Source organism: Xyrauchen texanus, chromosome 9 (genome assembly GCF_025860055.1).
Source record: "Xyrauchen texanus isolate HMW12.3.18 chromosome 9, RBS_HiC_50CHRs, whole genome shotgun sequence".
Classification (NCBI taxonomy): domain Eukaryota; kingdom Metazoa; phylum Chordata; class Actinopteri; order Cypriniformes; family Catostomidae; genus Xyrauchen; species Xyrauchen texanus.
Window position 1 is genome coordinate 40955726 of NC_068284.1, and position 23660 is coordinate 40979385.

Here is a 23660-nt window from a genome sequence, read left to right on the forward strand (position 1 = left end):
TTAAAATGATTAAACTAAGTGTTAAAGGCTAGTGTTTAAACACAGATTTTGTAAGAACTGTAAGATTACTAAAGATGACTAATGATGACTAATCTCTTTGACGTTCATCCTGGATTAACTGCAGAAGTTCACATAGATGCATTGTCCTTTGTTAGATGGCTGATGAAGGATTTTGTTGTCAATTAATTGATAGTCTATTTATTCCATTTTAAGAGTGTAGTCCATCATTAGACCAAGGTAATCCAGGCCGAGATCAGTGAGGTGCTTCGCAGTTCAACCGGCCGGTAATTTCGGTGAGGTCTATTCTAAGTCCAAGGTTCAGACAAAGGAAGTGTCCCATGTCTTATGGTTGGAGTTGGCATCAGTTCATCCTCTGAGGTCCATGGACTGAAGTGATGTCTGGCTGGCACCGGCAGCATTTTGTCTTTATCACTCAGAGACACGTACAGTGGAGTCCGATACTAAGAAGGAATAGAGCTGGATCCGGCCGGCTGGATCCCTGTCGGGATAGGAGTCCCAAGGGTGAGACTTGGAAACAAATAGAATAATATTATCATAGATACCATAAATTATTTTGCAGAATTATAGATCATGATCAATGTTTCAGGCTCCGGCAGACCTAACTAAAGCAGCCTAATTGTGTAGTGAAGAATAAATTTGGTTTATGCCTGGCTAAATAGATGAGTCTTTAGTCTAGACTTAAACTGACTGAGTGTGTCTGTATCCTGAACAGTGTTAGGGAGACTGTTCCATAGTTTAGGAGCCAAATAGGAAAATGATCTACCTCCTTCTGTGGATTTTGATATTCTAGGATCTATTTGCAGGCCAGCGTTTTGCAATCATAATGAACATGCTGGATTATAGTGTGGTAGAAGGTCACTTAAGTACTGAGGAGCTAGACCATTCAAAGCTTTGTATGTAGTTAACAGAATTTTAAAATTAATATGAAATTTAAAAGGTAGCCAATGTAACAATTATAAAATGGGGCTAATATGAAGATATTTCTTGGTTCTAGTTAGCACTCTGGCTGCTGCAGTTTGAACCAATTGAAGTTTATTTATTGAACTTAATGGAAATCCTCTCAGTAATGCATTAAAATAACCTAGTCTTGACGTAAATCGTAATTTAGCAATATTTCTTAGGTGGAAGAATGCTGTTCAACAAACATTGGAAATTTGATTTTCAAATGACATATTGGTATCAAATATAACACCTAAGTTCTTTGCTGTTGAAGACGATGTAACAGTAAATTCAATGAGAATCAAATTATATATTAGCGGCAGAGGTTTTTGGTCCACTAATTAGTACCTCTGTTTTGTCGGACTATGCAACTTTGTTGCCCTCGCACATCGATGAGCCTTGCACCCTGTCGCCAGTTTGTCCCTCTTTGGACCACTGTCGAAAGGTACTCACCACTGCTGACTGGGAGCACACCACAAGCCTTGCCATTTCAGAGATGCTCTTATCCATTCATCTGGCCATAACAATTTGGTCATTGTCAGAGTCGCTTAGGTCTTTACTCCTGCCCATTTCACCTACATTCAACACATTGACTATGAAAACTGATTGTTCGCTTACCGTCTAATCTACCTAGACCTTGATATGTGGCCTTGTTAGGAGATAATCAATGTTATTCACTTCACTTGTGAGTGGTCATAATGTTTTGGCTCATCGGTGTACACTTCTGTGCTTCTCTCTCTTACTTTCATTCAGTCTTTCTCACCTAGATTCCTGGAGCAAACAGCAGATACCTGTATACAAGCTAGGAATACAGATACATCAGATCTGGAATGGTCTTTCTTTTGAAAATATATGTGTGTGTGTGTGTGTGTGTGTGTGTGTGTGTGTGTGTGTGTGTGTGTGTGTGTGTGTGTGTGTGTGTGTGTCGACTCAGCCTAAAATGAGTACCTGGTGCGGTGTGTAAAACAGCGTCACTGGGGAGACAAAGGCGGTCGGGCGTGGTGCTGGCCACCCACCCCCTCGTGTACCATTCCGGCCTTCATAGGTGCTCGCTAACAGCACTTGCCCCTACAGTCTGTTAAGGCTAAATGGGGGATCTTTGTGTGTGTGTGAGAGATATACAGATACATAAAAAGATATAGATAGATAGATAGATAGATAGACAGACAGACAGACAGACAGACAGACAGGCCAGCCAGTTACTATGTGCCTTATTTTGGTAAACCCTCTAATAACAGACACTTTCGAATACAGAGTCAATTAATAATGGGTGAAAAATATACCTGTGAAAAGTTTATTTATACAATGAAACCAATAACCAAAAATGTTTGCTTAAGCTGTTGCATGACACTGAGGAGGGAATGCATTGAATCTGTAAAAGCGCAGTTTTATCTGCACTAGTTTAGCGACGATTCACTAAAGGAATTATGCAGATCAGGCAATGGCACAAACACAGCCATAAGCACTGCTCAATTTCCAATCTTGCAGAAATGATCAATAGAAAAACATCTCTTTATATAAAATTCAGATCACCACCTGCTTTTCTCAGTTGTTAAGAGCGCGATGGTTATTGCAGAGTTTTGTGAATGAAACACAATCTTTAATGAGCCTAATATACATAGACAAGTGTTGTGTTGAGTATTATTTAAATACTCAAGACACAGCAATATTTCAACAACGATTGTGTCTGCTTAAGCTATATTGCGGGAGTTAGTGAATAAGACACAGTTGTTTACACTGAAATACCACAAACAAAATTAGCACAACTGCTTTGTAAATTTGCCTCTTAATTTACACCGATAGGTCTGTGGTATTGTCGAGTGAAACATTAAAAAAATACTTATTGCACCTTTAAGAGAACATACACAAATAACACAATATACACAAAAGTATCCATTGCAAACATTTTCTTTTTAAATTAGCATGTACTGTAATTTATTGTAATGGTAAGATATTGCATAGTTAAATGCATGTATAATGATGTTCATGATAACATTATTAATTGTCTTTCTCTCTCTCAGGTGAGCACATGCGGGTGTGTCCTCAGACTTACACCTGCTGTACCACTGCAATGGAGGAGAACCTTCTGAACCTAAGTAGACAAGAGTTTGAGAGGCAAGTCAAAGAGTCTGGACGCACCTTACAGGCCTCCCTTAATGGCCAATACAAGAGTTTTGATGGTGAGTTGCACCCAAGCCATGTATGTCTATGTGTGTGTCCGGAAGCTGAGTTCTGTGACCTTGTTGCAAAATGGCCACTTTACCATTATTCAGCCCATGGGTTTGAGATGAATTGACCCACTGAGCTAATTCTCGTGCTTACTGCTATTTTGAGCAAAAGACAAATATTTGAACCATCAAGAATATATTTAACATGGCATTCAGCTAAAGGCAAACATATTAGGATCATATATGTGTGACTTAGTATAAATAATATTTAGTCATATAAGAATATCAAATGTTTTTCTCATATATAGATAAGGATAATGAGAGACTAATTACAGTGTATAATATAAGTTATGGTGTAAAGAGGCCATATTGTAAACTTTTATTGGAGTTTTTTTCCCCAGACATCCACTTATAATGTTAGTATTTGTTGCACTAAAATTATTTATTTAGTTTCTCATGATTATTTTCCACTCTCAGAGAGACCATTAGAATTAAACAGACCTTGTTGTTGTTGATTTTTTTATTTGATTAATCATGATCTTCATTTGGACAATCCTGATATTGATTCTTAAAAATTCCAAGATCAATCTTTTACTTTAAAGTTTACTTCAGTTTTGGAATTTATTATTGTATTATTGTAATAATACAATAATAGAATTCAATACAACATTTTTCAACTACTGTAAAAAAATTAAATAATTAGCAATTGAATGGCATAATTTGGGCACTGTTTCCGTGATAACACTTTACAATAAGGTTCAATTTGTTAACATTAGTTAACATCAGCAATGAACAATACCATTACAGCATTTATTAATCTTGTTAATTTTAACATGAACTAACAATGAACAATTGTATTTTTATTAACTAACTTTTAACAAAGGTTAATCAGTACTGAAAAAAATATATTGTTCTTTGTTAATTTATGATACCTAATGCATTAACTAACGTTAATGAATGGAACCTTTTTGTAAAGTGTTACAATTTTCATAATGTATCAAGTAAGAAGGTTCACTAATAACATCATCAGCTGTGAGAGAATTTGTATCATATGTAAGCAAAATTGACATTATAACTGAAATATATACAAATGCATCAGAATTCTATAAAATCAGAATCGAATCGAGAACTTGTGTATCATAATCAAATCACAATGGGAAATATGTATTGATACCCAGCCCTTTTTGTTACTACTGCACCTGTAAGGCTTCTATATATAAGTAAAGACTGTTTTGATTGGCTAAGCTTAGTTCACACTGCCGTTAATGAATACTAAATAGGGGTTGTGACATCATATGATTTCTGGATGACCCAATTTCAAAAGTTAGATTCCATAAATTGTCTGGATGAACTGGGAAAGGAGCTTTATGTTGTCAGAGTAATGCTAGAGTATATTTACATTTTCAAATCATGTTTTCTATGACATTGCCCCTTTAATATAACAGGCTTGGGCTAGTCCCTTCTTTTCACACTGTTTATTCACAGAGATGCAGAATCTGATGGTAGATCAATGTTTTGGGAGATTTGATTAGAAGTTCTGGTGCTCTTGATGCTGTGGGCAGCAGGTTTGTGTTTGTCTGTACAGACGGCCAGACCTGTGCTTCATATCCCAGAGCCACTCTGATAAAATCTCCTAATGCCATTAGACATATGGCGTTTGTGTGTGTATGTGTGCGTGTGTGTGTCACTTTACCTGAGTGATGAGAGAGAGAGAGAGAGAGAGCCCTCAAGCCAAGTGTTTTGTCAAACACTAGCAGCTGTCTCACAATTGTGTATATATGTGTCTTTTTCTTTCCTTTTCTCTCACTTTATCAGTCTGTCTTCAATATCTCAGCACTTTATTTGTCTTCACGTGCAAGTGTTTTACTCAAGTGTTTGTGTGTGTGTGTGTGTGTGTGTATTTGTGTGTATTTTGATTGTTGTTCAAATCATTTTGGATTAGTTTTGTCTGTTAAGGAAGAACAGCTTCTTACAGTAATCAAAGCAACATATGCTTTACACAATCTACAAACTTTCCCCCCATTTTTGTTTGTTTTATGACTTATTATGTATTAATAAATTCCCTGTTTATTTTCACTATGCTTTTGGGTCCTGATCCTCATTATTCTCTGCTATCATGACATTACGAACTGGCCAAAATGGACCCAGCAGAGTTTTTTTTTTCTTTAACTGGTTCTCCTGCTCACCAGCATGCATAGCATGTCAAGAGGCTGCGTGGGGTAAGGCAGGAGGAAAGGACCTCAAAGGAGGAAGCAGAGAGGAAAGCCCAGCCCATCAGCCGAGCCCAGAATTGCTGACTGCCAGGAAGTGGTGGTCATTCCCACTACTGACCACCTGGAGGCGGAGGATATCACAGCAGCAGAATTCCTCACCTCCTGGAAGAAAAGGAGGAGGAAAAGGGCACCTACACCTCAGTCGATGCCAACGGACAAGGAGGCCGTTCCCCTTCCGCTGCCGGCGCTCATGGCCAGGGAGGCCATTCCCCTGCTGCTGCCAGCACCCACGGCCAAGGAGGTCTTTCATTCCCTCTGCCAGCACTAATGGCCATGGAGGTCGTTCCCCTGTCACTGCCAATGCTCACGACCACAGATGTCATTCCCTTGTCACTGCCTGTTTGCATGACCACAGAGGTTGCTCCCTTGCCGCTACCAGTTATGGTCAACAAGCCAGCGCCCACATCTGCCATGGTCAAAGAGCCAGTCCCTGAAGCCTCGCCCATCCCACAGCCAGCATATGCTTTCCAGGTCGTCTTGACCCCCGAACCCTCCGAGCCTTCCACTTCTCTGCCCTCCAAGCCCCCTGCAGTTCTGCCTTCTGTGACTCCAGCAGCTCCACCCCCTGAGCCTTCCACGGCTCTGCCTCCTGAACCCTGTCCAGCCGCCCAGTCCTGTGACCCCTGTCCAGCGGCCGCCTCCAAGTACTCTGTCCTCTCTGCCCCGAGGCCGCATCCCAGGCCTCCAGACCCCGCCTCTGCCCATTATCCAATAAAAGAGCTGCATTTGGAGCCTCTCTCTCACCTCATCCCTACACAAACCATGACAAAGGCTGACCGACAAAATTGGTGTTTATGCTGAGGTACTCTTCGATGCAACTCAAGGCTTGGGTTATAATGAGGCCACCCTGATATACTTCTTCCTGACCGGACTAAATGAGCCTGTGGATTGGGAGTTATGGGAAGACATGGAGGCTTGGTCTTTCTGGGATGTGGTAGATCGAGTCTTTAAAATCATGGAGCAGTGGTTCCTACTTGGGCTTTGGGACCACAATTTACTGCTCCGACCTCCCTGCCCTTACCAGCTGCTCAAACATTGTCCACTGCTGACCACCAGGAGGCAGAGGCAGCCCATCTGCTCCTAGCGCCTGTGGTTCCGGAGACCCCCTCGACAGAGGCCTTTCCGCTTTCCGCACCTGCTCCAGCGGCTCCACCCCCCAAGTTTTCCACCTACTGAAGCTCCGCCTCCTGAGGCTTCATATGCTCCGCCTTCTGTCCCTCGTCGAGCTCTGCCTCCTGACAATCCTGCGGCTCTGTCTGCTTCGCCTCCAGAGACTCCTGCGGCTCCGCCCGCTCCATCCCCTGAGCCTCCTGTGGCCCTGCATCCTGTGGCACCACCCCCTGAGCTTCCAGCTGCTCTGCCTCTTGAGCTTCTGCCTCCTGCAGCTCCACTCCTTGTGACCTTGCATCCTGCAGCTCCATCTTCTAAATCTCCATCCCTGGCAGCTCTGCCCTCGGAGCCTCTCCCTCCTGCAGGGAGCCAGCGTTCACTGCCATGGAGACCGTTCTCCTGTCATTGCCAGCGTCCACGGCTATGGAGGCCATTCCCCTGCCCCTGTCCGCGTTCATGGACAAGTATTGGACTCCTGTAGAGACTCTTTGTTTGAAAGTTCCTTTGGAGTTTCACTCCAATGTCTCTGTCTTCAGTTAATTTGCCCTAATTGTATCATAGATGTTACTTGTCATCTTGTTTACCCTTGTGTGTATATATGCCCTCTTTGTCCTTGTTTCTTTGTCGATTCTTGTTTGTATGTAGAGCATTGTAAGCCAGCATACTGCCGTTTAGTTTGTTTATCTTCTTCGTTGATTTACCACCTCCCTTTTGTTATCCATTAAAAGAGCTGCATTTGGATACACTCTCGCCTCATTCCTACACAAACCTTGACAATAAGCATCTGATAGTTAATGTTTGAATAAACATTTACAGTTGTTAAATGGGTAATTTACTGTAGTGACAGTCAGATTATCATTCTTAGGATCTATCAGTCTTACAATTATCATTCTTGCAAATTATTTAAATGTATTATGTTGTAGTTCCTTGTAAAATGAATGGCCAACTGGAAAGTACATTTGTTTACTGGAAAAAAGGCAATTTTAACTCTCATTTGGCAATTTTATTTAGGACCCTTGCAACGAGCTTAATCACACTGAAAATTTGAATATCTGTCAATATTGTTATGAGTGTAATAAAATAGCTTCTCTGAATCAGGTCTGCTGTCAAAGACGTGGAAACTTTTTTCCAGTTTATGTCCATACTAACTGTAAAAGTCATTTTATTTAACAAATTGGCAGTAATGTTCTTGAATCATTCATCTCAAAGACAGTTTTCATTTCTACATTGATTTCAGATTTTCTTTCTCTCTTCCTCTCGCATTTTTCAAGTTTAAATTTAATAGCTTTGTAAAATTAATTGAAACAGAGTCTTTTAGAAGAGGATACTGAGGCAGTGATGAGTGGTGTAGATACAATTCTAATCTCTTGTGTGCCTTGACTGTAATCTGACCTCAACTTTTATCTATCTGTCTGTCTGTCTATCTACCAGTGTGTCTGTCATCAGGTGTGTGCTGTTTGGTGGGAGTTCAATGTGTTCAATGTGATTTTTCTCTAGGAGATTTATTCCTTCTGAGTATCAGAGCTAATGGCACTTTTCCACTACATGTTGCGGTTCGACTCACATCAACTCTACTCGCTTTACCTTTCTGAGCTTGCATTTCCATTGCAGTTTAGTGCCATCTCAACGTGGGTGGGATTAGGCTGATTGTCATAGTTGTGCCGCCTCTACTGCTGTGGCATCATCTTAAACACGAAAAAAAAACAAGGCTCAGGGTTACTGACCAGAAGGTCGGGGGTTCAAGCCCCAGCACCACCAAGATGCCACTGTTGGGCCCTTGAGCAAGGCCCTTAACCCTATCTGCTTCAGGGGCGCCGTATCATGGCTGACTCTGCACTCTGACCCCAGCTAAGCTGGGATATGTGAAAACTAATAAATTTCACTGTATATATGCAAAAAACTGTGTGTATAATGTGTGACCAAAATAAAGGATTCTATTCTATTCTGTTCTATTGTGCTGCTTGAAGCAGTTGTTGCATGGTGATTTTACACAATTGGTAACAGTTATATTGGCCTGGTTGTTTTAGAAGCAAGCATCCAGTAGCTGGTCAATTTTTTCACAATTCGAAAGTCGCGTGAACAAATTATATGTGATCGCTGTTGCTAACTTTAAAACTATCGGGTTAATGTCAGGTTAAATGGAAATCCAGTGACGCTGGTAGTGACGATTCTCCCTGACCAATCAGTGACCTGCAGGATTTTGACGTCACATTTAGTATTGGCTCGGCTCGCTTGGAACCTCGACCGAGGTGGTTCTAAAAGGTACCAGGTACTATCCACAGTGGAAAACTGCAAACTAGCGAGCAGAATCGAGTTGAATCGAGTTGTACCTTGCAGTGGAAAAGCCCCATAAGAGTATGTTTGAGGGTAATGAGCTGTTATGAGTCTGTTTTTGGAGGTTAAGTATGGCTGTGAATGTGTTTTTAGGGTGTTTGTGTGTGTGTTGTCTAAGAATTGTCTAAGCTGCCTTTAAGCAGCTTAGACAATTCCAGAAAATGATGTCAAGCTTTTAGACAATTAGCCAATGATTGGAGGTGTACTGAATTTGAGGTGTACTTGTGGATGTATTTTGTGTGAATGTGTATGCAGTAGGTTTGTTTTAGATATTGGATTCTCTTAAAGAGTGAGGAGATTATCAGTGATATTTAAGAATTTATAAGGAGAGGCTGTTCACTGTAGGGGATCATTTCTGAAAGTAACACACACTTTTACTTAACTATGTAAATAGAGACTATTGACTTCCATTGCTTTTATATACAGTTGATTATAATTATGATAGATTAACTTTACATTTTAGGTTAACTTAAAACATACAGTTGAAGTCAGAATTTTACATACACTTAGGTTGAAGTTATTAAAACTCTTTTTTTTAACCACTGCTCAGATTTAAAATGATCAAACTATAGTTTTGGCAAATTGTGTAGGACATCTACTTTGTCCATGACATGAGGAATTTTTTTGCAGCAATTGTTTACAGACAGATTTTTTAACTTTTAATTGACTATATCACAATTCCAATGCATCAGAAGTTTATATACACTAAGTTAACTGTGCCTTTAAGCAGCCTAGACAATTCCAGAAAATGATGTCAAGCTTTTAGACAATTAGCCAATGATTGGAGGTGTACTAAATTTGAGGTGTACTTGTGGATGTATTTTAAGGCCTACCTTCAAACTCAGAATCTTTGCTTGAAATCATGGGAAAATCAAAACAAATCAGCCAAAAAAACGTGTGGACCTCCACAAGTCTGGTTCATCATTGGGAGCAATTTCCAAACACCTGACGGTACCACGTTCATCTGTACAAACAATAGTACACAAGTTTAAACACCATGGGACCATGCAGCCATCGTACCGCTCAGGAAGGAGATGCATTCTTTCTCCTAGAGATTAACATAGTTTGGTGCGAAAAGGGCAAATCAATTCCTGAACAACAGGACCTTGTGAAGATGCTGGAGGAGACAGGTAAACTAGTATCTATAGCCACAATAAAATGAGTCCTATATCAACATAACCTGAAAGGCTACTCAGCAAGGAAGAAGCCACTGCTCCAAAACTGCCATAAAAAGCCAGACTTCAGTTTGCAAGTGCACATGTGGACAAAGATCTTAATTTCTGGAGAAATGTCCTCTGGTCTAATAAAACAAAAATGTTATAGTTTGGCTATAATGACCATTGTTATGTGTGGAGGACAAAGGGTGAGGCTTGCAAGCCGAAGTGCACCATACCAACTGTGAAGCATGGGGGTGGCAGCATCATGTTGTGGGGGTGCTTTGCTGCAGGAGGGACTGGTGCACTTCACAAAATAGATGGCGTCATGAGGACGGAAATCTATGTGTATATATATTGAAGCGAAATCTCAAGACATCAGCCAGGAAGTTAATGCTCGTCGTAAATGGGTCATCCAAATGGACAATGACCCCAAGCATACCTCCAAAGTTGTGGCAATATGGCTTAAGGACAACAAAGGCAATGTATAGGAGTGGCCATCACAAAGCCCTGACCTCAATCCGATAGAAAATTTGTGGGCAGAACTGAAAAGGAGGCCATAAAACCTGGCTCAGTTACACCAGTTCTTTTAGAATTTGAAAAACAAAAAACAAAACAATATTTGCTTTATTATACATTTTTAAATCAAGCCCATTTTTGGGGACAAGTTTTTATTTTTTTCTCAAACTATAGCTAACCCAAACAGAAATAGGAGGAAGATATTTAATTGCTGTACAGTATTTTGGTTAAATTCAGGAACGTTTCGAGTCTGACACAAGTCCAGTCATAAGTTATAAAGCTGAAGATGTGTGTGGGTTTGTGTTAAAGATAACTTATTTATTCAAATTGCAGCATAGAAGATAATTCATCTATATTATCTGATCACATTGTTGTAATGTTGGTTCGAGGAGTGGAAGAGAGGAGAGGCAGGGATAACTTCCAATCTTTTAATAGTAGACGCTGGGGTGGAACAAATACAGGGAAACAGTCAAGGTAACGCGCTGGTGTGGACATCATTTAAAAACTTAACAATGTAACAATTCATAACCAACTAAATAACACTTTAAGAACTGACGAGGAATGAATACAACAGGAGGGTATTTATACAAGCGGGTGCAGATGAGGGAATGGAGAACAGGTGATGAGGAATAGGAACAGATGGCAGTGATGAGGGCGGTGCATTATGGGTAGTGTAGTCCAGGGTAAACTAAGGAGGAATGACAAAAAAACTATTCAAAATAAAAGTCCAATGAACAGAACGGAGAATAACTGTGACAATTATTAAATGTATGCATTATAAACGAGAGTTGTGTCATGTTCAGCAAAGCACTTCTGGCTGAATTGTTACAGATTAATTGGTAATGTTTTGTTAGATGAAAACATTTATTATAGTCCTGATTTTGAGTTTGAATAGCTCTTTGAAGCTCTAAGCAATTCAAATGCTGATATGTTGAAGAAATATTTTCAATCACATCGAGTCATGCAGGAAAATTATTTCCTGTTGGAGGTCAACTCCGATGATGTTATGTGTGACAAGGATATCTGTGACAAGAACGTCCTCATTGGCTGTTTCACGTTGGCATGCAAATCACGTTGAGAAAGACCTACTGTGGCCCAGTCTTATGATCCCAAAGACATTTCTCTCTCTCTCTCTCCCTCTCTTTCTATCTATCTCTCTATCTCATGGCCATTTTTATGTTATAAATCTGTTTTCTCTCTGTCTATTTCTTCATCTTCTGAATGCCATTTTGAAACAGTTCCCAAGTTTCCAGTGGTGGACAAAAGGCTGTGTGCAATGCATGTTTGAGCATGTGTTTGTCAGTATGTGTATGTGGCCATATGAGTAATGATCATTGTCCTTTAAAACCACACTAACCTAGGATTATAACCCAGTTTTGGGAAACCAAAAGCAAGCACTGAAATTCTTCACTTTTCATGAAAGAAGTCTATTAATTCTAGTTAAAATTACACACAAGCATTCACAGAATGGCATGCACAGCTCCAAAAAGCTCATAACAGCTGCATAAAAGTAATCCATAAGACTCCAGAGGTTTCAAAATTGTACAGTATGTTCTTCTGAAGTGACCCAACTGGTTTTGGTGGAGAACAGACCAAAATATAACTACTTTGTCACTATAAATCTTATAAGTCTCCTTGTGATCATAATTTCAAGTTCGATTACACTTATTAGCGCCATCTAGTGTGTTTCACATGCGTCAAGCAAAAGGAAGAGTAATCGAGCTTGAAATCATGATCGTCAGTTGAGACTGCAAAGGCAAGATGTACAGTGTAAAAAAAAATAGTTATTTTTGGGGTATTATTACCCTACATTGATTGGATCAATGGATTGATTGAACCACTGGATTGTCCTGTATGTGTTTTTTGGAGCTTTAAAGTTTTTTGACCCAATTCACTTACATTTTATGGACCTTTTTTTGTGTTCAGCAGAAGATAGTCATACATATCTGGGATGGCATGAGGATGTGTAAATGATGAGAGAATATTAATTTTTGGGTGAACTATCCCTTTAAAATTAAGTTCATGAAATGTATAGTTCTGGATCTAAAATCTAAAATCTCACTGGATGTTCAAAACTGGTATAAAATAGCCTATATGCTGTAGTCACTCAGAGCACTCTGTTATATTTCAATAGGCTAATCAGGAGACCCAGTTTCTGTTTTCAGAAAAATAACCTGCATTTTGGCTTTGCACGGTAGTACTGCCTAGTATTGTGTAGGTCCCCCTCATGTCACCAAAATAGCATATCAGAATAGCATTCTGAGATTATATTCTTCTCAAATCCCAGGAAATCAACAGTTACAGAATACTCAATCTAGCCCGTCTGACACCAACAGTCATACCACAGTCCAAATCATTAAGATCAACATTTTTTCCCCGATTCTGATGGTTGATCTGAAAATTAACTGAAGCTCCTGACCCGTATCTGAATGATTTTATGCACTGCATTGCTGCCACATGATTGGCTGATTACATAATCGCATGGATGATTGTTGGTGCCAGATGGGCTGGTTTGAGTATTTCTGTAACTGCTGATCTCCGGGGATTTTCACGCACAACACTCTCAAGAATTTAATCAGAATAGAGCCAGAAACAAAAAACATCCAGTGAGCGGCAGTTCTGTGGACGGAAATGCCTTGTTGACAAGAGAGGTCAACAGAGAATGGACAGACTGGTTCGAACAAAGTCTACGGTAACTCAGATAACCGCTCTGCATAATTGTGATGAGAAGAATATCATCTCAAAATGCTATTCTAAGATGCGGGTTGGTGCTCTTTTGGCAGCACAAGGGGACCTACACAATATTAAGCAGGTGGTTTTAATGTTGTGGCTGATCGGTGTAGATATAAAGATTGTGGAATCATGGGCTGCATGAACATGAAATCCTATCTTACTGTCCTATCTGTGTGCACCTGTGGAGATCCTCATGGTGCTATAGATGTGTGTGTTACAAACAGAACATTCTCTGAGATTCAGGCCACAGCTGCTGCTGCTCCTACTGTTTGCATATGTCTGATTTAAGACCCTTCAGCAAGAGCTTAAGAGTTTATGAGGCCCTCTAAAGTAGAGCACACACAGGACTGCAAAGCGCTCCTCTGGGCTTGTGACCGTAAGGCTCATGAAATTCATGAACTTCCAAAGACATGTCTTCTGACTCGCAGTGAAGATAGACTTACAGGTGGAGAACATGACCCCGCTGCTGGATCTTTTGCCAGCTGGACGTGGGCTCAAGCCCCTATCAGACCTCTTCAACTGAGGTGACTGACCCTTTGAAAGAACAAGTGACAAAAGTATTTATGTGTGCGAACGCTTGTATTACTGTACTTGTGAAGGCCAAATTTCTGTAAATGTCAGTTCAGGTTAGATCAATTTAATTTCAATTCAAAGTTTCACTTCCATTCAATTTGTTTCAGTTTGGTTTTATTCAATTTAAAAATTCTGTTCAATATAATTCAGTTCATGTTGATTCAGTTCAATCCAGTGTTTCAGTTCAGTTAGTTTTAACTCAATTCAATTAGTTCTATTCAGTGTGATTCAGTTCAGTTTAATACATTTCAGTTTAATCTAATTAGATTTGGTTCAGTTTAATTTCCTTCAATTTAACTCAAAATTAAATTAGTTGTAGTTCAGTTCAATTAGCTTTCATTTAATAAAATAAAAAAAATATTTTCAATAGTTCATTTTATTTCAATTCAATTCATTTCAACTAAAGTTTCAATGAAATGTGTTTCAGTTGGATTTAATTACATTTCAGTTCAACTTATTTTAGTACAGTAACATTTTATTCAGTTCAGTTAGTTTCAGTTTGATTAAATTTCATAAAAATATCTGTTCAATTTAGTTTGATTAATTTTAATTCAGTTCAATTCAGTCTTTTACTTAAATTCAAATAGTTTTAACTCAGTTTAATTAGTGTCAGTTCAATTTAGTTCATTGTAATTCAGTTCAATCATTTTAGTTCAATTCTAGTAGTTTAATTTCAAATAAATTTGTTTTGGTTCAGTTTGATTTTAATCAATTTAAGTTAAATTGTGTTCAGTTCATTTTAATTCAATTCAGTTAGTTGCAGTTGCAGTCAGTTTGATGTTTCAGTTTAATTCAGATCGTTTTGGTTACATTCTGTTTACTTTAATCCAATTAATAAAGTTGAGTTAAATTTAAGTCATAACACATATAGTTCCAAACAGCTTTACAGAAAAATAGTGACCTTATAAACTCATCCACCTCAGGCTGACATAATGTATATTTTAACAATGTCAAAATTAAGGGTTAGGTATTGTCTGTTTTGTCACTGCTTGTTGAAGGGTGTTTGTTTGTTTGTTTGTTTGTGTCTGTGTGTATGCATTACAAAAAAACTGGAATAAGATGAGCGAGGGCTGGTGCTCCCTTAATTTAGTCATTTAGCACTTTGTCAAAATGGACGAATACAATTAAGTGTAATCCTATTCAAATCCCTCCTCTTTTTCTTTTACCCCTCACTCTTTTTCTCTCATTCCATCAACCTATCGTCCCCAGCTGCTTGTCTCTCCATCGTGGCTTCAAACTAACAGCCCGGCGTGTTCTGTTACGATGCCACTGATGTCATTATGCCTGCGTGCCTGTCAGAGATTGATGGAGGATTTAGAAAGAGAAGAGAGCAGAGAGGGGTGAATTGACAAAGCAGAGGGTCACAGTAGTTTCCCTGCCTTCATCTCTTATTTCTTCATATCTTCTTCTTGCACACATTGACATAGTACATTGTTATTTCTGAGAAGAGGTCTAGAATTATGTGTTTAAATTAATACAATACCATACTACTTTGATACCCTTCCCCTAAACCTACCCACACCTCAACCTCAGTATAGCAGCAGATATGAATCTTGTGAGAATTTTGCAGAACAACATGTAGTTGCACAATAAGTACATTGTATTGCATGTATTTTAATGTTAGTACGTAGTAATTAAAGACACGTAATATAAAGTGGGACTGATTTTGGTATTTGAAATGGCCTCCAGAACTGGATACTTCGAAAAATGACAAAGTAAGAAACTTAAAACAGTTTTTTTCAAATGAAGTAGGTTGATGTGGATGTGGCTTAAGACAGGGGTTTTCAAACTTTTTGATTCAAAGGACCCTCTGTTTAAAATAGTAACCATGATATTATAAAGATATGCTATGGTAAATAATTAATTGGCTTTTATTAGTGCCATTGTACTTACTAAAAAAATTGTATTTAAGTTTTATTTTCAAAACATACTTACTTTTTATTAAGTTAACAGTATGTCTATAACAGTAATGTAAGATTTTTAAACCCGCAGAGAAACATTTTTAAATGACATTTTATTTGTATAATTTTTTTCACAATAAATTTAGTTTTAAAGCAAATTAAAGAGAATAGTGAAGTATATTTCTTACAAATAATATATGTTTTTTTCATAATAAATGAAATTCTATGGCGGCATCTTTTTATTTCTTCCTGTTTAAAACAACGGCTCTCAATTGAATAAAATAATTGCTACCCTAACACCCCCTTCTGGACCCCAGTTTGAAAACCCCTGGACTAAGATACTGCAAAGAATACCACAGTTCTACCATGGTATTGTACATGTTAAAAACAAACATGGTATTACCATGGTATATAAAAACAAAATCATGTTAGTTACACATTATTCTTCACAGTTTGTGTAGCAGAAAGCATTATCTAATTACTTAATTTAAATGATTTTATTTAAAATTTTAAAATGCAATTATAACAAGGAAAATCAACCAAAAAACAAAGGTTGTGCTGCAGCCATGGAATTCAGCAAAACATCTATTACGCAACATTGACAAGAGTTATAAAAAATCCACATGAGCTGGTTTATAATTTTCAAAGAATACAAACATTGCAAACGTATACATTAGCTGATCAACTTACAGTGTAAGGCTCATCACTTGTCATTGTCAGTTTGCTCGTTCCTGTTGCGTGTCCTCAACCTGGCAACCCATGTGAGCTTCGAGTCTGGGGAGGAGGGGGCAGGGGAGACAACTGTCTACAGTATTTAGAATTTGGACTGCAGTACCCATTTTAAATGCTTGATGTCAATGTTACATATTGCTCCATTAAGGTTTTGCGTTATAATAACTATTATCTTTACATTGCTTCAAAAATAACACCTGCAATAATACAGCAAAAAGCATATTTGAAGTATATATATCAAGTATCTTCTAAATGTTCTGCTATTATTGACCTTATTTTCGGATCAGTCATCTACTCCTCTGTAATGATGGATTGGGGCTGTATCTTTAAGAGCAAGTGCTCACTAAAAACCAGCTCATTGACAAACCTTACAAGTTTCAAGTCATTTCAAGTTCATTTTGATTTGGATGTGACCAGAATTGTTCCGAGTCAGTTAGTTTTTTACTCTTTAAATAGTCACTCCACTTATATCAGCTCGTCCCATTCTCTGTGGAGACCCGCTGTGAGTACAAGAATACCTTGCCTCACATTCATGCTTGGGTGCATTACTTTATCCCCAGGTGCCACTGAATGTAGCAGAAATATGCTATAATGCACTTTATGATCTCACATTTTGTAATATTTTAATTGTTTAATTTATGTGCAGTCGATTATTTTCATCACCCTTGCCTCCTCATAGAAAACGCCACTGGTAAATGCACAATGACTTGTCATTCTCCTTCCAATCTTAAATAAAACAATACATTATACAACAATAGTTAAACCACCTAAACCACATCAAAATAGAAATCTAACAATAGAAATCTAAGACCTGGTTTGGGTTCATAGTCATGATCATGATGGGATGTGTAATTTGTCAAATTGTGTTTTGTTTGTGTGACCTTATATATTCAGTGATTTTAAATAATATTTTTGACTTGAATTAGACCAGTTAAATTAGATACCACATAAAGCACATTTAGTACATTTTGTGTGTGTGTGTGTGTGTGTGTATTTCTTGCTTTATTACTGTGTTCTAATAATGTCTCTTAGATAATGTGACATTGATTGACATCTAACCGGGTTACTGTCACCTTATGATGATCTCTGTATTACGCAACAGCCACAAATCACACTAATCGACTTCAGGCATATACAGTTTGTGCACGCCTGTGTGTGTATGTGTGTGTGTGTGATGGCAGATCACTTCCTCTGTGATCTGCCCCAATATAATTGGACTGTTGCCATTAAAGCATAAGGGGGACATACCAAATATGAATAGATACAGAAATTCATGTAATTTGTTTTATTTAACTTTTTACTGAATTGCTATGCTGATATACTTTACAAATTGTATAACTAATATAATTTTTAATGATATTATTTATAGTTTATCTATTGAGGAATGCAATATTACCTGTAGCAGAGCTTCAATGGATGCCTTAATATGGCCAGGTGATATTTTCTGGTGATACTGTATTTTTTGGGAAAACAAAGCTTTAGTTATAGCAAATGAATATTTAATGAACAAATGTAAGACTTTCACTTAATTGTTTTTTTATTTTTTAGCTATTCTAAAATTGGGATTTTGGCATGTCCCACGGCATAGTGCATAGTATACTGTAAAATATACGCGCCATATCTACATACTATATCTAAATATTCTGTCACACCTTATATTAGGTGTCTTTAACTACTATGTAATACCATTAAAATACATAAAGTACAATGTACTTATTGTGTACCTACATGTTGTTCTGCAAAATTCTCACAATATGCACATTTGCTGCTAGTGAGGTTGAGGTACATGTAGGTTTAGGGGTAGTGTATAGATTAGGGTTACGTTTTAGGGTAAATGTTGGGGTAGGGTAAGGTTTAGAATTGGGGTTAAGGTTAACAGTGTAACTATATATGTAATTGCAGGTACTTAAAATGTAAATACAATGCAACAACACATATGTACATAATAAGTACACTGTATCTTAAGTAAATAGTAGTTAAAAACACCCAATATAATGTGGGTCCAAAACTTCTAAAAGATTTAAAGAGCATTTTGCTTATTATTTAATTATTATTATGACTGCAGTTTATTATGGACTCATATTATTTGAGAAACTCCACAGGAATACTTTCAAAATGTTCTTTTTTGCACTGCGAGACTGTTTAAAATTAAATATTGAAGGAAACAATGTGATTGAAAATGGTGTAACAATTTACAGATACACTTTCCCTCATTTAGAATTTTAACCTAAAATATTGATATTGACAAAATACAGTACACACTTATCCTCAGTTATGTAACTTCTCATCAATGTGTACTATATATATGTGTGTGTGTTTCCAGATTATTTCTTGGAGCTGATAAACCGTTCTGAAGCATCTCTTCACACCTCCTTCCAGACCGGGTTTGGATCTCTCTTCTCCCAGACTGCAAAGGTGCTACAGGATATGTACTCTGACCTTCGGCGGTATTACCGAGGGTCCAATGTCAACTTGGAGGAGGTGCTGAATGAATTCTGGACCCGTCTGCTGGAGAGGCTCTTTAAAGCTTTAAACCCTCAGTACAGTATCGGAGAGGAATATCTGGACTGTGTATCCAAGCAGTCAGAGACTTTGAAGCCATTTGGAGACACACCCAGAGAACTCAAGACCAAAATCACACGGACGATTATTGCTGCCAGAACGTTTGCACAGGCTCTGGTGATCAGTGGTGAAGCGGTTCGGATAGTCTCGCAGGTATAACTTTTCTTTCCCTATTTCTTCTTCTCTGTTTTTACAACTGTGTCCAAAGTGATTTGCAAAATGATAAAGCCACAAGAGATAAATCGTATGTCCTCCATGTTTATCAATCTTTTTGTCCTAACCAGCCAAGATGCACATCAAGAAATGTCAGTCCCTTGGCTTCTTTTTCATCACATTATATGTGGTATCCCTGTTCATGATGAAATCTCATTGGTCTAGAATCATGCTCCAAATAGCTATATAATGGGGGGAATGGTTTGTGACATGCCATTTTTGGAATTCCGAGCATTGGAAGAGGATTATCAAGATTATCAATTAAACGACTAATGGCTACAGAAGACTTGAAATATAGTGGTGAAGTTGCATTTATTGTACTTTTTGGAGCTTCATAGCCACTATAAATTGTGGTTATATGGCAAGAGCTACTTTTTGTGTTCCATAAAATAACTGCATATGGTTTTGAAATGACATGAGGGTGAGTAAATAATAGATTTGTTGGTGTGAACTATTCCTTTAGACATCAAATATGTTTTGATTGGCTGTGATTTGATCACTTTAGGGTCCGTTCAGACTGTATGAGTTCTTGCACTAAAAAAGCTAGGCAGTGCAATGTATAGAACAGAAAGCAGGTGTCTAGAGACACATTTTTAAAAGGTATTTTTTAACTTGACATGGTGTCTAAAAAATGTTCTTGTCCGAGGGAAAAAAAGAAAAACAGCCAGATATGGCATAGTGATCAAAGACATCCATCTAGGGCATGTTTACATAGAAAAACTATTTAAAAACAGTGCTTACAGACGCAAAAAGGCATTCGGTTTGAATAGCCTCTTGCAGCTTTAATTGAGGAGAGAAACATTTCTTGTTGCAGCGCTTCTGGTTATTACACAATATACAATTTCATAAACATCTTTCCTCTTAGAATTCATCTCATTCGTAAAATACACCTGTGGCAATATAATGAAAAGTCCAATACCTCTTACAAGATCCTAGTTTTAATGAAGGTGCATGTTGGAGTAAAAAAGCGTAGGATCAGGGTTTTTGGCACACTTTTGTTTTTTAGGAGTTAACACCCCCCACCCCCCCCCCCCTTCAGTTCAATAGTGAATGAATGCATGCGGCCTGTCTCTGAATGAGGCGATTCCTCTGTGTTTAGTTATAGCTAATAAAATGTAAGAACATTTAGCAAATCAAATTGTATATATTTCTCCATGAGTGAATTATTTCTCATTTGTTCACTCTTACCTACAGTATATAGCAATTGACACACAATGCACTATATAGGGAACAGGGAGAAATCGATTAGATCAGACTTTGCTTTAAGGAAATGTATAAATAAAAGTTGATTAAGGTTATCTCTGTGAGATGGTCAATGACACGCAGCAACCGCAAAATGATTCATTATTTTTATCTTGCGCTGTGTGTGCCGTAAGCAGTCATACAAACTAAGTAGCCGTTGTCTCATGAACGTGCTTGATAAGAGCTGCCACCTCGTTCTTTTCAGCCTCCCGCTGCCTTTCTCTCATTGAAAATACGGAACCCACGGCTACAGAGAAAACATGTAAAACTGCCTTTTGCTATTTAAAATTGTACATAAAAAATGTAGACATGTGAATAAAGATTTCTGCCACAGACATTCTTTTTTTACATGTGATTATCATTGAATTTATCGATTTTGGGGGGGAATTTCAAATAATCCATTGAAAATCCTTTTTCTGTGCATTGTTCTCTGCGTAGGAACAATACTTTGGGAATTCAAAACACATAATGAATATCCCTGAGGCTGCAGCAATCAATGTACAAAATAAATACTCCCACTCACAAACATGCGGCAACAAAAGCAATGTGCCTGTTCAATTGATGCTGAGATTATAGCAGGAGCTGCTCTCAGTTTTAAAGCACAGCTGTAGACTTGATAGGTTTATCCTCAGGCCTGTTTCACTGATCTTGCATAGTGTTTATGCTGCATAATAGTTGTTCTGCTCTATATAAAGATTTCCTGGTTGCCAAGTTGAATATTTTCATTGATAATGGCCATAAATTCTAAAATAATTTGTGTTGGGGTGGGCCATTGATACCTATTACAGACTTGATCATCATGAAATCTAATTTGGATTTACATCCAAATGGTAAATAAATACTGTAAGTTACATAGACAGGTGTCTTTTTCAAACAGTTACATTTCTTTTTGTTGTTCCTGGTTACTTCTCATTCTTTTCCTCTCCTTCCCATCTCAAGTCTCTTTTCTCCTCTTCTGAAATGTAAATGAGTAGTGAAGGGAGCCTTACTCTGCTTCCGACCTCTTCAAAATAAGTCAAGGTTGACAACACAGAGGGACTTCTGGGACAACAACTTGAAAAGGGCAGTGTGTGTGTGCATGTTTGTGAACAGAGGTGGGGGGAATGATTGATTTGGGAGATTTAGCCTGCTCTGTATCATTAAGAGTTTTTCTTTTACCAAAGTGTGAATGAGGGAGAGAATGTATACTCTGAAACCTAGTGATCTGCCTTACTAGATGGCATTTTAAGGCATCATAGACATACACCATGCCATGAAGGCTGTTCCAAAAGGAAGCCAACCACCAATGAATTTTATTTTACAGATTTATGTACAGTACATAGAATAATGTTGTATATAGGCCTTTTCAATAGCCAAGTAAAGAATAAAATACAAAATTTCTTCTACTTAAAACAGCAGTACATTCTGGTCACTAATTTGAAGCTTTATCAGGAATTGTCCTCTAGTGGCATATTTAAAAAATTCATCAAAAATTGTCAGGTGTTGTAGCAACTCACCAACGATGATTAATAACCTTAAATTCAGTCTGACAGACTCTTACAGCAATGCGTTATCATACATTGGTGCATGATCAACGCCCATAAATATTTCTATTAATAATATGAAACCGTATTTTGCATTTATTTATTAAAAATACATGCTTGTCCTTTTCACAATAAGATGACTTAACTGATTTTGAGTCTATATTTGTGATCAAATCTTATCACATGAGCCAGTCTCCGTCTCTATGTGAAACTGCACTTGACCAAACTGCCCCAAACTCATGAAGAACTCATAATAATGGACATGCTGTGATTTTGTTCCACATATTTTCAGATTTTCTACATATCTGCTGCCAGATGAGTTCTGAGAAAATCCTTCATGTGTCCTAGATAAACTTGTGCAGTTAAGTGAAAGCTGTAAGAAAACATGAGTCGCAAACAGATGTTCCTAGTGAATGGTTTACTGTCACTTTTCTTATATCATCATTGAGCATCAGAATATACTTTTTACAATACAGATTTAGCCATGTGTTAAGGCAACATGAGAAGATGATTCCTCAAACTCCAGTATTGTTCCTCTCTGTGTCAAAATTCACTCAATAATTTAGTTTATTTCTTGCTGACATAGTGTAATCATGGAAATCCACTATATAAAAAATTGTGAATAAGTGAGGAAAGAGAAATAGAAATTCGATGTACTAGAGAACATTTTCTCTGTTTCCGAAATTATCTGTTTTCGGTGGAGGAAAATGCATATATTGTTGTGGATGTGGCCTTAGAAGACAAACAATTATTCAAAAACAATTATTAAAAAAGCTATAAAATGGTTTTGTGTGAGTAAAATATCTAGAGATGAAAGTGGGAGAGTCTAAATGAAAGAGAGAGAGAGAGAGAGAGAGACAGAGAGAGAGAGAGAGTATTAGGGAAGTATTAGGTTGAAATAAAGGAAGGAAATGAAAGTATAAAGGAGCAATGAAGCACAGCTGGTCTCTCGTCTCCAGACGTTCCTGTATTTTATTCATGGTTATTAAGGACAGAGTGTGCTCCTCGTGTCTATAGAAGTAGGCCAGTCGCCACACATCTTTCTCAGCAAACTGGGAAGAGAGCAGCCATATTTCTTTCTAAATACTAAAGCGTGAACGGCTGTAAAGACATCTAGACTGCAACCCTGAACACAGGCAAACATCCCTCATCAGACGTGCCATTTAAGGACAGCAAGAACAACTAGACCCTTATAAAGCAGGGCAAAGAAAAGAAGAGAATAAATCTATCTATGGTAGGGATGTACGGAATGAATAATTTCACTGACGTTTAAATGAAAATCTTGAAGTCGATTAGTCAACTAGTCTAAAAAGAAACCAACCATCATAAAACAGTCATCATAAAGAAAAATGCGTTTATGTGACCCATTTAAAATAATGAATCTATTCCAAATCCGACGCCAAATTCCGCTGAAAAGGGGCATTTATCTGCAACGTGCTTACCTTGCATTATGACCACTGTACATTAAATACAGAACATGACACACAATCACTGAATCAACGTTAGCGAATATTTAACAGGCATATTCATTGAAAACAACTGAATGAATAGTGCAGGACCAATACAGCAACCCAGCCTGTTCTAAACGGAATTCACCAAGTAAAAGTTACTTAACATATTAAAACAGTCAGTACATTGTTGATAATAACCAACAGGTAGGCAA

General features: G+C 37.8%; 1 protein-coding gene across 1 annotated transcript in view; it reads left to right on the forward strand.

The window, feature by feature from the left end:
• The window catches only part of LOC127648588 (glypican-1-like), a 102466-nt gene that overhangs the window by 56743 nt on the left and 22063 nt on the right, over positions 1 to 23660 (forward strand). The window contains exons 2-3 of the mRNA XM_052133238.1: positions 2982 to 3140; positions 18781 to 19172. Coding sequence (XP_051989198.1) covers positions 2982 to 3140; positions 18781 to 19172 — 551 coding nt within the window. The remainder of the gene's footprint in view (positions 1 to 2981; positions 3141 to 18780; positions 19173 to 23660) is intronic.